This window comes from Pseudonaja textilis, chromosome 1, assembly GCF_049901715.1.
Source record: "Pseudonaja textilis isolate UNSWEBS1 chromosome 1, rPseTex1.2, whole genome shotgun sequence".
Classification (NCBI taxonomy): domain Eukaryota; kingdom Metazoa; phylum Chordata; class Lepidosauria; order Squamata; family Elapidae; genus Pseudonaja; species Pseudonaja textilis.
Genome location: NC_141990.1, coordinates 167,951,718 through 167,969,887, shown reverse-complemented (window position 1 = coordinate 167,969,887; position 18,170 = coordinate 167,951,718). Strand labels below are relative to the sequence as shown.

Sequence of the window (18,170 nt, the reverse complement as noted above, 5' to 3'; positions counted from 1 at the left end):
AAACAAATAATACCAGAAACCACAGAGTTATGTTTGTGGTCATGTGTGTGTTGAGATGTGAAACCTGGAACCACACTGCTTGCCAAACGAGAATTTTTATTTAAAAAATAAAAAATAGGAGAGGAAATTGAATAATGAAATTACTAGGTATGTCTAAATGATATGGTGATTGGCACTAGGAGAAAGTATTGAAATGTTGAAAAATTAAGCAATGAAGGATTATAATTTAATGTGAATATGTGTATCAAGAGATATGGTTGGTTTTATTAATTTTGTTTGTACTAAAATGTATGATGTATCAGTGCCACACTGTTTATGTATTGATGTGTATGTGTAGACTGAAACAAAAATACTTGATTAAAAAAAGGAAATAAACAAACATCATGGGGAAACTCTAGGGCAGAAATAGAGAAGAGGGAAGTAGATCTCATCATGATTTTGCAGCTAGCTGGATGCTGTAGTGTCCCAATTGAAAATGAATAATTGCTCAGGAAAGGGGAATAAAAGTGATTGAAACTGACAAATGTTGGAAAAGGAGCAAATAATCAACAAAATCCTTACTGTATTCAAGACTTTTCTTATTCTCTGGAAAGGCAAGGAAAAGCAATTTAATGGATTAATGTATTTCACCATACCGTTCAAGCAAAATAATGAGAGGCATCTGCTCTTTGTCCACACATAAGCTAGTAGAACTCTGCTTCCTCTTGCTTTAAGGAAATTGGAAGAAAAGTTGGTGACATAAACTTTTTTTTTCTTTTTGGAAGGGATGGATGGGAGATCTAAAATGAAATCAGAAAACAAAGTGTTAATGGAGATAGTTAAAGATCAGGAAATAAATGGCTGCAATGGAAGCAGACTTGTAACCAGATACTTCTATCACACCCAGAACTGGTCACTTGACTTTGTTTCTAAGGCAATAGATGTCAAAATATATTACTTTTTATGCAACTGGAGCAGGAATATGGGCACCTCAGTTGTGTGCTAGGAATGAAGGATTACACCTTCAGACCCAGGAGGGAAGAAGGAACATTGTGTTTTAGACTTGGGTTACTACATACATCCACTAATCTTAGTTCATTGATCACAGTACAGGTAGCAAAGTTATAACAGTTCATTTGGTGACTGTTCAAAGTTACAATGGCACTGAAAAAAGTGCCCATTATGACCATTTTTCACACTTACAGCTGCTGCAGCATCCCCATGGTCATGTGATTTACAGACAACTAGTTCATATTTATGATGGTTGCAGTTTCCTGGGATCATGTGATCACCTTTTGCAACCTTCTGACGAAGTCAAAGGGGAAGCCAGATTCATTTAACAACCGTGTTTACTACTTTAACAACTGCAGTGATTCACTTAACAAATGTGGCAGGAAAAGTCGTAAAATGGGGCAAAACTCACTTAACAAATTTCTCACTTAGCAACATAAATTCTGGGCACAATTGTGGTCTTAAGTATTGGACTACCAGTACATCACAAAATGGTACATGATTCCAACTAATATGTCTTCTAATGCCCTAGGTCAGGGGTGGTATTCAGCAGGTTCTGACCACTTCTGGAGAACCAGGAGCGGAAATTTTGAGTAGTTCGGAGAACTGGCATATACCACCTCTGATTGGAGGTTTTACAGCAGCCTTCCTCTGTCATGCCCACCAAGCCATGCCCACAGAACTGGTAGTAAAAAAAATTGAATCCCACCACTGCCCTAGGTTGTCTTTTATGTTTACAGTTTTCACATTTCAGCAACTAAAACTGGAATAAAACTATTAAGGATTAAACATTTTTAATCTGTCTAGGAAAGTTAAGAGTTTTGTGCTTGTTTTATATTTCAATAAGCCATAATTGGTTTATTTGGCTGTGGAGCAAACTCAATGGTTATTCTTAAGCTAGGTTATGATTAGCAGTTAAGAGTTCTGGTTCCACCTTAAGCACAAAGCCACCTGGGTGACTTCAGCCAGTCATTCTTCTCAGGTCTAGAAAGGAAGCAAGGACAAACCACTTGCCAAGAAAACTACAGGGAGTCCAAGCAGTCACCTGGAGGCAAGGCTGACTTGAAGGCACAAAAGAAGTGTGTGTATCTAAGCTACAGGACTGGAAATAAATCTCAATATACCAAAATACACTAGTCCTGTTTTTTTTACTAGTTAATAGGACATTTTAAGAATTTCCCCGCTTGTTTTTCCAGCCGCTTTGCATAAAGGAGAGGAGGTAGGCAGCATTCTTTCCAAAAGAAATAATCGGAAACAAACAATCCAAAACGTTGGAGCAAGAGAATTTGACAGTTGCCCAAAAGGGTTTTTCGTACTTGTTTACTATAAAGCAAAAACTTCTGTGCGTAAGACTGTGTGAAGTGGTTCCCTTAATTGTCGCGAAAACAAACAAGCCCAGGACTTCATTGTTCTTCCTGATCTGTTTTCCTTATAACCCAAAGGCACAGGCTCCGAACTAGTTGAACCTTCCTTCTCTTGCAAGGTTCAGCGGAATTGGTTGCTTTGGATTTGCGGGTGCGCCTCTTTTCCAGAATCCAGCGCAGGTCGAAAGAGGCGGCGCGGCGGACCCTTTAAGAGCCACGCAGGGCTCGCTTACTGGGTGGGAATAATTAGGAAGCAACACCCACCGACCCACCCACACCCCAAACGCCGACTTGCTTCGCTGAGCCTCCGGGCGCGAGGGGAGGCGGGGGAAACAAGAGAGCGAGAGCCGGGGAGGCGAGCGCGCGAGAAGGGGCGGGAGTTGAAGTGGCTGTACAGAAGTGGCGGCGGAGAGGCCCGGAAGAGTGGGGTGTGAAGAAGAAAGAGTTGCCAGGCCGGGCATGGGGCGCGGCGGGGGCTGTGGTTTGCTGTAGCCCTAGGCTCGGCCTGCGAGAGCTTCCTTCTTTCTCCTGCCCCCGAGCAGTCTGAGGAGGAGGAAGTGGTGTCGGTGCAGCGACCTGCTTTTCTCTATCTCCTAGCTGGGGTCGCGCGGGGCTATCGCTTCCTAAGCTCTCGCATCTCTGGGTTCCTGTTTAAGGGGGGGGGGAGGTGTTTGTCCAAAAGCGGGAATCCGAGTAGTTGCTCAATTCTTCCCGTGCTCAGTTACAGGCTTCGGGCGGCACTTTCTGTAGATTGAACCCAATAGTCTTCTCTTCCGCCTTGAGAAACTTAGTGTGTGGCCTTTGTTGCCGTTTTGCTTCCCTCCAAGACGAGGGTTAAGTGGTTTACAGCTTGTCTTTGCCTGCCAGGCCTCTGTCCTACCATTTCTGAGGAATTCTGGCTCCTTGTCCCCCTTTCTCTTCCTTCCTTCCTTCCTCCCCTCTTCCCGCAGTGTCAAAACATAAACACCTGCTGCTGCCGAGAGTAGTTTAACCTTTGTCTTCGGGAGTTTACAGTTTGCTGAGTTTTGCATTTCAAATCAAGGTCCCGATTACTGCGAGGCTATTTGGTACTCCCCCCCCCACCCATTCCCTCTTTCTGAATGTGCCATTTTTTTAAAAAAAGAACCATCTACCTTTGTTTTTATTTGGATGAGATGAAAGTGACAGTTTGTTTTGGCAAGACGGGGATTGTAGTTCCTTGTAAAGATGGACAAATCCGGGTTAGAGATTTAACCCACCAGGCTCTACAGAGGTACTTAAGAACCAAAGAAAAGGTAAGTATTGACTTCTGCTGTAACACACTATAGGCAAAGTCACCTGCTACTTAACTATTCCTTGTGAAGTGTGATTGGCTTCATCTTTCCACTGCATGCATAGGCATTTTGAGCGGGGAAAACCTATTCTGAGTTTTTTTTAATGCAAAAGTTGCTAATATCAGAAATGACACTAAATAGGTTGAAATTGTGAAACTTAATCTTTTCTGTTTCTCTATCACATCTTTCATATGCTGATTCACCTTTAAATCTTAGTAATTTATACAAATACGTCTGTGATCAGACTTAGATATTTAGATCTCATTAGTTATATGTGTGGTACTGCCCAATCATTAGCGGATACTAAAACTCAAAAGCAAGAGACCAGAGAAGTATTTTAAAGATGGCAAATAAAATTTTTGTGAATAAATTTGGGAGATTGGATGTAGAGAATTATTGTGTCGCTCAGTGTTTTCTTTAATGTCACTGTTGATCAATTACCAGAAATGGATTAAACTGGAGAATGTTATTCTCAATAAAAGACCTAAACATCTATATTAATATAGTTATTCCATTTACCAGATTCTCAAGAATGTTCTTCAAAAACATTCCCTATTCCCAGAACAAATAGACACAAGAACAGTTTTTTCCCCAATGCCATCACTCTCCTACAACAATTCCCTCAACACTGTCAAATTATTAAGTCTGCATTACTATTAATCCTTCTATCCTTCCTTTCACCCATCTCCTCCCACTTATGACTGTAACCTTGTTGCTTGTATCCTAATGATTTTTATTGACTGTTTCCTAGTATGATTTGATCGCTTATTGTATCCTATGACTATTATTAAGTATTGTACCTGATGATTCTTGACTCTTGATGAATGTATCTTTTCTTTTATGTACACTGAGAGCATATGCACCAAGACAAATTCCTTGTGTGTCCAGTCACACTTGGCCAATCTTCTCTTCTCTTCTCTTCTATTGAGTGATGACTACTCCATCTACAACATTCAGGTCCTCTGCTCTTGAACTCATGTCCTCTTAAATAATGCATTGCAATTCCTTGTTTATCTCAGTGATTGGAAAAAGCCCAAATAGAAACAAGAGTCAGCCAATCTGAAGCTTCCATATTAATGTGTCTGACAATCTCTAAAAAAGCATGAAGATGTGGCTGAATTTTTATGATTGTGTTCTTTCTGTTTTTATATTACAAGCTGAATATGTCAATTCTGCCCTGTTTTCCTCCTGTCAGTCCCTTAAATTTCACCAATGGTGCAAACCATAATTTTTATTGACATCTGGATCTTATTTCTTCCATATTATTGATAGTATTTTTAACATCTGCTCACTTGATAGTTTAATTTGTAATAAAGCTATGCAGTGCTTTAGCTTCAAAGGCAAAGGGAACTTCAATATTGGGTTGCCTACATAGCACTTGCTTATAACTAATGAAAGCATCTGTCTTTTCCTTGCACTCTGTAGCTACAGGGAAAATATGATTTAAGGTACTACAGCTAGAGGCTATTGGTATGCCCCTGTATTTTCCAAGCATCTTTTTGCCTTTACATTTGAAGTATTGTGTAGCCCTTCCCTATAAGTTCCCAGACAGTATGCCTATCAGAGCCACACAATTAAGTAGATTAATTAACCCACAATTAAATGGATTACCACTTTTGATAAATGAAGATTGATAGTACAGTGACAGTTGCTGTTCTGTTCATTTTCTCAGTGGCCCGTCTGAGCTATTTTAAATAAAAGTGAATAAAAAGTGAAAATGTGGTCACTGGTCTGGAATTAGTCGTTGTATCCCATAAATCTAGAATCTGCCTCATGGTTCCTGTGGAAGAGCATACAAAAGTACTGTTGTTCATATGTCACCAGTATGAACAAATCCTCTTCAAAGGCTTGATATGGAAATGAATGTATTTGTGCTAATTTGTCTTTACCAGACTGTATAACTTTTACCAGAGTATAACTTCAATGTGTAAATTATGTCTAAGTAAAATGTAAATCAGGCACTCTCAGAGAGTTTATTTTTACTGTTCTGTAAACATCATGCAACTTAGACACCTGAGTATGTGCCATACCACCAATTTAGAATTGAGCTGATTGCAGGAACATTTTCTTGATGATGATGATGCGTATTCTAGGTAATCTTTTATCAAAAAGACCCCCTGTATATGGAAATCATTGAGAAGGAATCTAGGAAAAACTTCCAAGTTAGTAATTCTCGATACTTTGCAAAAAAAAAGTTTTTATACAGAACAGCACAGCACATTGAATTTGTTCCAATATAACAGTAAGCCACAATGCTTCTGTGTTCTGATCAATGCTACTTTATTTCTCCTTCATGGCTTCTCTTTTCAGAGAGACTATCTAAATCCATAATGTCTTCATAATTTAGTTTATATTATATCTGAACTGGAATTCATGGCTTGTTGCTTTTTTATTGGGTCTAAGTTTCTTCTTAGCTTGTTAGGAGATAATCAAGGAGAGGTATGATTGGAATATGACTCGTAAATCAGACATGTAAAATCTGAACTTCTAGAGTTACATACAGTCCCCAAATGTCTTGAGCACAGGCTCAAGTGATTGCCAAATTATAATTTTTAATGTGGAAGGAAAGTTGGATTTTTTTTTATTGGAGAGTGCTATTAACTGCATTTAATATTGAGGACAGATGCTCATGAAATACAGTTAGGTTTTGTTTTTTACCCTGCTTTTTTGCTCAGAGATGTTCAAGTATGCCATCAGCAGAGAGAGAAGACAGTTCACCACCTCTGCTGTAAACCTATTGCTAATAATGGTATCTGAATGTTTAACTCTTCCACTGACAAATCTAGTGAAACTTTTCAAAGATTTTTCTTGCCACTATTCCACTGGAAGGTGGCTTTTGACATAGCATGCAAGGCCTGACATGATCCTTGTATTGCTGGAAGTTGTACATCTGTATTTTTACATGTGTAAACTTTAAATTCTTGCCTTGTAATTCTAATATTAATATATTAAAGTCTTGAGTGAACAAGTGTTGAAACAATAGGAGACTGGAAAGTCTTGTACAATCTTACCTTTCTGTGAAACTTACAGCTCTCTTAGAAACTTGTTCATTGCTCAGTTGCATCAGGTCTTACCAGTTCAGTATATCTTTTTTTCCAGCAAATTATCTGTAAAAATTAAAATATTGGCATGAAATCAGAGTTATAGATGGGGATTGTGTTGGGTAGATAATTAAATTTTGCTCTTGAACAGTATTTTCAGAGAGGAAAAATGAAGACTTAGTTTCTTCTGCCTTTGATAAATGTTTTGAGTTATTAGTACTTAGTATCTGAAGTGCCTAATTATTCATCTCAAGCCTGAATTGACACTAGTAATTACTTAAGCAACTATTCAGATTCTTCAATTTATTTCATCAGGCAATTACAGAATTTGAAAGAAACATTCCTCAGTTCATTAGGTCATATTTGTAATGTATGAGGTTCCTCAGTTTAGTTAGGACTCCCAAGTCAATCTTTTTCCTGTATCCTCTGTGAGCTGAACTTTTAAAACAGACATTCTCCAGATGAGCTGTGAAGTGTATCCATGACTGGAGGTGCTTCTGTCTCTTGTCCGATAGGCTGGGCTTAATTCTGAGGACACTCCTCCTCCTCCACGGGGACTCCTCCTTAGTGTCCCCAGTTTTTGCTCAGCCTTCCCACGAACAGGCAGCTTTTTCTCTTACCTTGGCTGGAATAGGAGCAAAGACATCAACATCAGAAAAACAAAGGGTTTGATTGTAGCGTTTCAGCTGCCTTCGGGCTACATGTGTCAGCAAGGAGCCACAGGGAGCTTCCGAAGCAATTAACTGTCGTTTAATCTTGCTGAGAGTGCTATTGGTGCTCCAAGGGTGGATCGAGGTAGCGTGTTCCAAAACGCAACCCCTCAAGTTAGGAAAAACTTTCCCTTGCCATTGCTAACTGTAGTTTACAAGCAGCACCATTGCAAAACAGCAAGCATGGGTCGTGTTTGCACTAAACAATAAACGGCCCGAGGCTTTTCCCCCATGGAGAGAATGCTGGAGAGGGGCAGTATCAGCGCCTTTACCCCTCTCCGCTCTTTTTGGAGCCATTGGTGAGGCTTTTTGCCTTTGGATTGGCTTCCAGACAGGAAATTGCTGCTAAATCAGTCTCAGTGTGCCAAATTAACGGCCGGCACCATTTTGCATACAGATTGACTGCATGGGGGTTCACCAGCATCTGAAATAAATCAGCTGGTGGGAAGCAATATCCCAACCAGGGCTGTCTTTATACAGCCCCAAGGGGTCCTTCGGACTTAATCCTCTACCCTTGGGGTTTCACTGAAGAAATTTAGTTGGCTAAACCATCACAGACCATTCTTTCAGCAGTACAACAGCCAGCACCTAGGCCAAAGTCTGCCTGTGCTGTTGCAGGAATAATAATAATAATAAAACATATATTAATATTCATATTTTAAGAAAAAGAAAAACAGAATTAATATTAAGGGTTCCCTGCACATTCCTGGATATATATTCCTTATCTATTTTATAATTCAAAGATTACAATGGCAAGCAGTAGTAGCTCTAGAGCATCAACTACGAGAGCCATGTCTAGAGCCCAGAGCAAATCAAAGGAGTCTAAGAGACCTTCCAAGGCCACAGAGGAAGACGCCGAAAGGTGCCAGAAGGCACTTGAAAAAAAATGAAAAAGTACATGCGGGAGGCCAAGAAGAATAATCAACCTTCATCTCCCCTAAGGCCCGGTCCGGCTCAAAGCTCCCCTCCACTTCCTCCGCTGGATCTGTCAATTCAATTTAGATGAAACACGGTCCTACAAGATCAACCTAGCACCTCAACAGCAGTACCTGTACCACGAAGGGCCCCTGAGGCCACATTTACTCCAACAGCGGCAGGCCTCCATCCAGAGGAATCTCTCCCAGAGGAGATCCCTGCGCAGATGAGAGCTTGGATGGAGTTAGCGATAAGACAAGGCATCACAATGGGAGTACAACAAGCCGTTCTGGCTAGGCAGCAACCAGTTGCTCCTGACTATGATTCCCAATCACTACAGTCACAAAGCAGGGCGGAGCCCACTCATCCTCAGGTACCTCCCCAAGGGGAGATTTATACAATCCCACACATGCCTGACCAGGTCAAGCAAGACAGGGAAGGCCAAACAGACCAATTGGAACAAGTTGAGTCAGGTTTCTCCCATGACAGCGATTTGGCCCTGTCAGAGGTGGAACAACTAGAGAAGGGCATGTCAGATGATCAGGATCTAGTCACTGATCAGCTGACATTTACTTGTTCTGTCCTCAGCTGTTTAAGTCCCTTTTGTTCAAAGTGAAAAACACAGCACGCCTTGACAAGCCTACACCCTCCTCTCAACCAACACTAATACAGGAGGAGTTGGATGACTTAATATTCTGTCAACCAGTCACTGAGGCAGACATAATCCCAGTTCTGCAGATGTTCTCTGATTTGGTTCAAAAACAATGGGCCTCTGCTGCTGCGTATCCCACTCCTACGGGATACAATAGAAAGTTTTACAATCTGGCATCAGATTTTTCTAACTCCCTGAACACCCCCGAGGTCGATGAATCTGTGGTAGCTCTAGCATCCTCCTCCACTAATCCCAATGAGGTGGAGGAAGCCCTTAAACCAGAGGGCAAGAGAGCGGAGTTAGCTCTGCATAGGGCGCATCAAGCAGACGCATGGGCCATCAGAGCAACCACAGCTGCATCTTTTTTTTATCAGATCCTCCCTAAGATGGTTCTATCACCTGAGGGAATCTATCCCAGCCTCAAATACCAGAGTGCATCAGGACATAGTCAAACTGACAGTGGCCGCAGAATTTTCTGTGGCCGCAGCTTTCAATTCGGTTAAATTCTCATCAAGAGCCATAGCATCCCAAATCACAGCACAGCAATTACTCTGGCTCAGACACTAGCAAGCTGATATCAAGCATAAGTGGAAGCTTGCCTTATCTCCAATTACAGGAGACAAATAGTTTGGGACTGCCCTTGATCCACTCTTGGTAGAATCCAGAAATAAGAAAAAGATTCTCCTCTCTCTTTTTTGTAAATCCGATAATAGGAATTCCCAGCCCTTTCAAAGGGGGTCCTTTCATCCTTTCTACCAGGGATCTTATTCCCCAAGATTCCATAGACCCTCTGTGTACAGACAGGGGCAGCAGATCTGACTTTGGAGACAGAAATAGAAGGGGATGGCAGACAAAGAGAGGGGCAGGAAACAAGTCATTCCACCGTCCCAAGTAAGTCCTCTGCCGAGGCTCCCATTGGTGGATGGCTGAAACTGTTTGCAGATCAATGGGATTCCTCAACCTCAGATGCCTGGATCAGGGAGACCATCAGATCTGGACGCCCAGCATGTCCCCATCTTAACTGACAATGTGACAACAAAGGCCCACATAAACAGACGGGCACACACTCAAGACAACTCAGGGAGGCAGAGAGAAAGTGCCTTTGGGCAGAAAAGAATGTAATCTTCATCAAGGTGGAACACATCTCACGTCTGTCAAACAGGCAGACTGGTTGAGCAGGGCCACTGTCGACCATTCAGAGTGGTGTCTGCATCCAGGATTGTTCCAGAAGATGGCTCAGAGGTTCGGTCAACCAATCAGACTTGTTTGCCTTGCCCCTTGACACATGGCTCCCAAGGTTCATCTTCAGATACCTGTCTCAAGGAGTGGAGGATGTCAATGTGCTTTGTTGCCGCTGGCCTTCAGGCCTTCTATATGCCTTTCCCCCACTTCTGCTGATTCCCAAGGTGATTCAGAAACTTCTAGAAGAGAAAACAGAGCTATTGTTGGTGGCACCATACTGCCCAGACTGCACCATACTGCTCAGTCATCTCCTGGGGGGATCTGAGGTCCATTCCATCACCCATGAATATGCAGCTTTATTCAAGGGGCCACAAATTTAAGACCCCCCCAGTGATGCACCGTTATCCCACCAGGGACCTAAACAAGGTACTCAAGCATTCACGAAACACCCCTTTGAGCCCCTGAAAACCACGAGTCTCCTCTTACTCACATACAAGGTGGTTTTCTTAGTAGCAATAACATCAGCAAGACGAATTTCGGAACTAGCCGCCTTATCAGTCAGACAAGACCTCTGCATTTTCCATTCCAACAGATCCAACCTTCACCCCAAAATTAAGTTCGGCCTTCCACAGAGCACAGGAGCTTATACTCCCGAATTTCTGTCCAAGACCAGCACATGGTCTTGAGTGTCAATGACATCATCTAGTGAGACACGGTCTCCATATATACATAGTCCACATGGCAGTTTTTAGGAAGAGCTAACTACTCAAGGACACAAGGTCACATCGACTGTGGGCAGGTGACTGAGAGCCACAATTATTAAGACGAGACTCAGTCATTGCCAGTGCCCTGGGGCATCATAGCACATTTGACCAGGAGTGCTGCGACATCAGCCGCGTGGGCCATGCAAGCGCCAATAGAAGGAATTTGTAGAGTGGCAACTTGGGCCTTTTATCAGGCACTATAAGATAGATGTCTTCACCTCTGCAGAGGCCAGCTTCGGTAGGAGAGTTTTACAATGGGTCCACGGGGACCAAGAGGGGACTCCAAACCAGACGGAGACCCTCCCATAGGACACATCATGCATGCTCTGAACAACTCATCTGGAGAATGGTATTGACATTTACCTGATTTGCCCTTGCTCTGTGAGCTGTGAAGAGAATCCAGCCCCATCCTGATTCCATCTGGTGGGGTCCTATTCCGGCCAAGCATTCAAACAATGGTGAAGAAGAAAGAAGATAATTTCATCACTTCGACTTTGCCAAAACTGGGGACGCTAAGGAGGAGTCCCGTGGAGGAGGAGTGCCCTCAGAATTAAGCCCAGCCTATCGGTCAAGAGACAGAAGCACCTCCCAGTCATGGATGCTCTTCTCAGTTCACACAGAAAGGGCTCATCAGGTAAGTACCAATGCCCATTTTATACTTTAAAAGAGACAGAAGGGAATAAGCAGGGATTTGTAATATAACAAAATACTTAGACAATATTGCTGTGACACATCCACTTCTAAAAACAATGTCACTTGTTACATCTAGTGTATTTGAACAAGGTGTGCCTTAGGTTAAGATGTTATAGATCTATAGATAAAGTTGGGGCAAACCTAGTATACCCTATGGCACAACGTAATTGAGGAAATCAGCTGCTTGGAAAAGTCTGTTATACAGTATCATTAATACTGATACTTTTAAAGATTTCGCATAAGATAGTAATGTTGACAATTCTTTCATATTTATTTGTAATCTTGTTTCTGTTTCAGAGATTGTGTCTAAAGTTGAGAGGATATTTAACTTCTGTATAAAATGCATACTTTTCAGATAGTTGGAGAGAAATGTATGATTTGAGCTGCGTGGTTGTATAAAAAAAAGCTTGATGAAGAATCCTAGGATTATTTCTATTTGTAGCCGGCCTTTTAAGAATAAGAACAGTAAGGAATGCCTCCATCTTATTTTAAAATAAGGTTAGCATCCAATTAAGAACAGCAGTGGTGGCACAGTGGTTAGAATGCAGTAGTGCAGGCTAACTGCCCTCAGCCTGGAGTTCTACCCTGATGGGTCTTGAGGTTGAGTCAGCCTTCCATCCTTCTGAGAGTGGCAAAATAAGGACCCAGATTGTTGAAGGCAATATGCTGATGTTATAAACTGCTCAGATAATGCTATAAAGCACTATGGAGAGGTATATAAGTCTTTAGTGCTAAGAAGAACTGTATTGTGCCTTAGGAGTTGATCTTGTTATTTGTAGAGAGATTAGTTTATTGAAATCAATGAATCACTTTTAAGATTTATTTGGCAATGCCTTTCTTAAATAGCCAGTTTTGTTAAAACTCCATCAAGCATGGAAAAATTTATATATGGGTTATATGTGGTCTGCTACATTATTAAAAATAAAGATTTTAAATCTTTTTGCAAAAGTGTACATTTCTGTGAGATCAAAGCAGCTCACTCAGATTGTGCAAGCTTAGAACAAATCAACCCCGTTCCAAAATGTGGGGGGAAACGAAGCATTATTATTACAGATTCCTTCACGTGTTCTGACATTCCTCAATTTGGCAGATTTTTTTTTAAGTTTTCCAAGTTCAGGAGACATGAAGAGTACATTAGGGAATAAAATAGCAGCCACAGATACATTTCTGCTGATTGGCTGGATGTTTTTGTGCGGTGGCCAGGAGGAAGTTAGTAAGACCCAATTAATATATTCCAGGAAGAAAAAAAAATCATTTTGGTCATATTGCACACTAGAGATTAAGCTGTTTTAAAGAAAAAAATGCTTCAAATTAATCTACTCTTGATGAATGTAATGATTGCTGATATTTTTCAAATGAGTTTAATAACAAGGCTTGGATTAAAACACATGGTATGTTTATTAAAAATGTGGCTTCTTTGCCATGACAGATTTTTTTTTTAAAAAAACTTGTCTCTGATATCTAATCTAACACAGAGATTTGTATTCATGATTTAGGGGTTTTGTTTCCCTTTATTTAGAGAAATAAGGATTTTGCTATAACCTGTAATTTAATTAGAGATACTTCATGCATGCAACCAACTGAATACTTCATGATTATAATTTATAACTGGTTTTGCAAATAGTTAAAGAAAACTAAGGTGATTAGCAGTAATTAACATGGATTTTTATAAATCAGTGCCTAATTAACCAACGGATTTTGGGATGGACAATTAGTTTTTCATTGCAAATGCAAACAACTATACTTATTTCAAATAATTGATTTTTAGGATTGAATTGGAGACTACTTTTAGGTAGTTAGCAGTCTATGCCCCTTTTACAAAGTGAAACTTCGATTAAAATAACCCTAATAGCTGGCTTAAGGATAGAGGTGAAATTTGCAGAAATGTGTTTCAGTCCTATAAATTTGATAGACTGTTGAGTTCTTGATTAGCATTTTGGTAACATTTCTAAATCAATATCATGTGTTTGTGCAAATGTGTAGAAAAAAATTAATGGTTTTAATAACGGATATTAATTTTAATAATTTATTTTAGTTTAACATGGATTGACGTTTTTTGCTTGTTCTGCAAGAGTGATGCTTAATTTTCCTGATGGACAGGATTATTATATGTCATAGCAGTAGTAACCATGAGCTGAATTTTTAGATGTGCTTATTCAAACATATGCAGAATTATGTACTCTCCTATCTATCTAAATACAAATTTATCCTTTTACAATCAACAATTCTCTAATTTGCCTCTGGTGCAACAATATATTTTCTTGAATAGAAAATCTTAATTAAGCTGTACAACACTCAAATTTGCTCATCATGACAAGCATATTAATAAGCTCAAGTATCACTTTTGTGTATCAGTGCCTCATGGTACAGTGAGAATTATGGATGATTGCTTGTCAAGTTTAAGAGAGAACTCAGTATTATTCATAGGCAGGGTCCTATATAATTGAAAGGTGATTTTGTAGCATAGCATTAAAAAGAACTAAAACCTTAATATGCTATGCATATTAATTTCTTCTGTAAGGACTATAATATTAGGGGATCTTGGTGTTTCCTATAGTTATTACCGCTAAATCACTACTACTTCCTTCCGTCTGTCTGTGGCATATTTTTCTTTCACTTCTGTGGCTTTCTTTTCTCATTTCTGACAGTTTTATGTCTGCTAATAAAGTTTATTTTTTATTAATAATCTAAAATATATTTTAAAACTGAGATTAAGCTGGTAATAATAAAAATAGTTGACAGTTATTGTCAGAATGAAAAACTGCAATGAATGTGCTGAATACAGAATCTAAAAGTTGGATTTTCCAGTGCAGATTTCTTAGTGTCTTCTGTTAGCCCTCCTTGCACCTGTAAAAACTTTCTGTGAAAAGCCTAAGTACAATAGGTACAGTTTCTCTCCTGTTTCCCTACAACGGGGTGACAACCTCACATTGTCACGGTGCATCACAGGATGTATCGGGACTTTCTCCCCTTCACTAAACCAGGTGTGGGCATGGTCAGCATGTGACGCATTCATCCCACGGGCCGTGTATTTGGCAGCCTTGCCCTACAACATCAGTCCTGTGGAGTGAGTGGCCCAGTTCTCCACTGAGTCGAAGGGAGAATCCAGGATAGGTAGTCTCTAGTCTCCTAGCTCTGCAGACCGAGTTGAAAAACTGAGGACCCCCTCTCCCCGGTAACGGTCCCCAGTTCTTCACTCAGTCTCAGCTCAATCAGACCACCTTTACAGGGACATTGTTGAAGGAATTGTTGAAAGTTTAGAAGAATATTTCTATTCCCTGGATATTTGGTTTTTCGTTGTCATTAGGAGAGAGGTTTGACAGCTAAGAGGCTTGCTGGTTTAGCTGTTTTCTTGTTCTTCATGCCTTTTTATTTTCCTTTTATTTTTGGCTTGTTGATTTTGCTGGTTATTGGTTTTTTTTGTTGACTTCTGGTTGGATTGAGGGCGGAGAGTGCCCATGAGAGCCCGTGTGGCCCGGGCTGGGCTGGAGTCAGCTCTGATAATTAGGTGTGGCTCCAAAGTCATTTCCCCTTTGATTTTACAGCCTCAGTTACTGCGAGGCACTTCACACTGCCTTTTGCGTGGGCAGCTGTTTCCATTCGGGGCAATCCTGCAGTTCACTCTAGGTTTGTCCTGGCTGGGGGTTGTCTACCACCTGGATATTAGATTCAGACCCCCTTACCAGGGACCAGAGCACTGCGGCAGCTGCTAAATGCTTAAGTCTGCCTGGAGTTAACTGTGGTGCAGCCAGCACTTTCAGCTCACAAGTCACTGATCTATCAGGGTTTGTTGCAGTTTTAAAAGGTCAACTTTTTTTCTTTGACTTTTAAACTGCCTATTATTGTGAAGCTGTGTTGAGCTAATTACCACTTCTTGGTCGCATTTCCCTCCTGAAGTGGTGAACGGCTGCTTTAGCCAGAGCAGCCAGCCTTGGGCTAAATAATTTTTATTTTTTTATTTTATTTTTTTTCTCTCTCTGTCAGTGACAGTTATTTTTGGCAGGCTCAAAATGACAGCCAGGGGAGCTGATCAGGAATTGTCAGCTCCTCAGTAGAGTAGAGAGAGAGCTGCCAGAGGGTCAGCTAAGCCCAGGTCTGCTGGCTTAGAGGCAGCAGCTAGAATTAGAGCCAGGGCCCTAGCCCCTAAAAGACCTTCTAGGGCAGAGGAAATATAGGCTAGGCATAGACAGAAGGCCTTGTATAAAGAATTTGACAAGGCTGTGAGGGAATCCAAGATGGCTGACAGCAGGGCCATCTCTCCTCTGATTCCCCATGATAGCAGGCAGCAAGACCAATTGGCAGATAGACAGTATTTGACTGCCTGGTCACCTGGTGGCTCAAGTACTCAAGATTTGCAGGGAATCCTCCAAATTAGGGCAGAGGCTGCTCATACTGTTTCTGAGCAATCAGAAAGGATTATGGCTGCTGGACTGGGAGGCCAATCCTCCAGCAGAACCAGAGCTGGACCTGAGGCCACTTTTATGCCTACAGTGGCAGGATTGCAACCAGATGCAAGAGATGCCAGTCTTCATGAGAGCCTGGATCTCCCAAGTAATTCGACAAGAATTTCAAGGAGAAGTCAACCAGCAGTGCTAGTTGCCTTGTTTGGATGCTAACAGAGGCATTCCTCAGGGGCATTGGCAATCTTCAGGACAGCAATGATCTACTACAGAGATCATTCTACATCTCCATCGGGAAGGAGCCAGTGTTATGTTTCTGAAATGGACCTCCCACCGGAAAGGAACTTTTCAGAAGATGAGTTGGAGGTAGCAGGTTCCCCCTCATTTAAGTCTCTTTTTAAGACTCTGCTGGTTAAGGCTAAGAGCATGGCCCATCTAAAGAAGGACACGGTCACCCGAGATCTTTCCCCAGAGGGAGAGGATCAGGAAGCTTATTTATTCACTGAGAAAACATCAGTGGTGGATGCTGTGCCTGTGCCCCAGACGTTTTGGATGTGATTAAAAGGCAGTGGGACTCCCCTGAGGTGTACACTCACCCTAGTGGGTCGGAGTCGACCCTATTTAATGTGGACCAAGACCTTTTAGACATGATTGAAGTGCGAAAGGTAGATGGTCCAGTGGCGGCCCTAGCATCCTCATCAGTCAGCCCACCTGGCATGGAGGATGTTTTAAAGACGGAGGACCGGTAGGAGGAGATAGTACTCTGCAGAGCACATCAAGCCGACGCCTGGGCCATCATAGCATCCACGGCTGTGTCCTTTTTCACACATGCTTCTTTGCGATGGCTGATGCAGTTGCAGGGCAGAATTCTACCTGAGGACTAAATAAGATAATAGCCACAGCTCAATTGACTGCAGATGCCACCCTCACTTCAATCAAACTTTTGTCCAGAGCCATTGCCTCTTCTGTAACAGCTTATAGGCTCTTCTGACTATGAAATTGGCACATGGACGCCAGAAACAAATGGAAGCTGGCATCAGCTCCCTTTAAGGGAGAGAGGCTTTTTGGGGAGGCTCTGGATCTCTTTTTAATGAGACCAGAGATAAGCAGAAAATCCTGCCCTCCTAGGGGAGGTGTTTTGATTACAGGTCTTTGTACTATTACAGGAAGCCCTCCTTTAAACGGGGGAGGCTGGAGCAAGCTTTTCCCATCAAAGTAGGCCCTTTTCCCAATGATCCTCTTCTCAGGCCGATCGACCGGCCTTTGCTGCCAACGAGCGTCAGAGGCCAGAGGGCAAGAGGTCCTTCTGGGGATCCAGCAGACCTTTTAGACTAAGAAGTGACGCCCAAGCCATTTATCTCATAGTGGGCCATCTGGGTCTATTCTGGCAGAAGTGGGAAGAGACCATGACAAATGCTTGGATCCTGGCAACCTTACAATCAGGTCTCTCCCTGGAGTTTCTTTCCTCCCCCCAAAAACCTTTGTGTGCTGCCCCATCTCCAGGGACCCCTCAAAGAGGGCTCTCATGGAATCGGTGATTCAACATCTGCTGGACATCCATGCCATCCAGCCAGTTCCTGGAAACCAGAAGAGACAGGGTTTTTACTCAATTGTGTTTGTGATTCCAAAGGCCTCAGGGGGTGGGGGTGATGAGCAATCCTCAACTTGAAAGAGCTCAACAGGCATCTAATATACTGAAGGTTCAAAATGCACTCCCTCCACTTCATCCTTGGAATTCGGGAAAGGAGACTTTTTGGCTTTGGTAGACCTGATGGAGACCTACCTCCATGTACCCCTCCACCCCGACCACCGCCAGTTCCTGAGGTTTTGCTATGGCAGCCACCATTTTCAGTACAGAGCTGTCCCATTTGGCCTGTCATCAGCCCCACGGACATTTACCAAGCTCCTGGTGGCCGTAGTGGCATACCTCAGGCCCTTTCCCATAAGGATCCAGTGCTATCTGGACAACATCCTGATAGTATCCTCTTCCCGGCCACAGGCAGAGGAGGATCTGATGTCAACAATCAGGATACTTTGAGAGCATGAGTTGTCAATAAACCTGGACAAATGCCACCTCATCCCATCGACTCGTCTCTTGCATTTGGGGACAACATTGACACTTGGGGGTCAGGACTTCCTCTCCCAG

The 18,170-nt window shown here is 42.1% G+C and overlaps 1 protein-coding gene across 3 annotated transcripts in view; it reads left to right on the top strand.

The window, feature by feature from the left end:
• Nucleotides 1-2,656: 2,656 nt before the first annotated feature.
• Nucleotides 2,657-18,170, top strand: part of PARD3B (par-3 family cell polarity regulator beta) — an 897,218-nt gene continuing 881,704 nt past the window's right edge. For 2 of the 3 annotated variants that reach the window (XM_026707819.2, XM_026707818.2), the window contains exon 1: nt 2,658-3,628. In XM_026707819.2, the coding sequence (XP_026563604.2) occupies nt 3,455-3,628 (174 nt within the window). In that variant the 5' untranslated portion in view covers nt 2,658-3,454. Of the gene's footprint in view, nt 3,629-18,170 lie in introns of all 3 variants that reach the window. The other variant, XM_087913651.1, reaches the window with a different exon arrangement.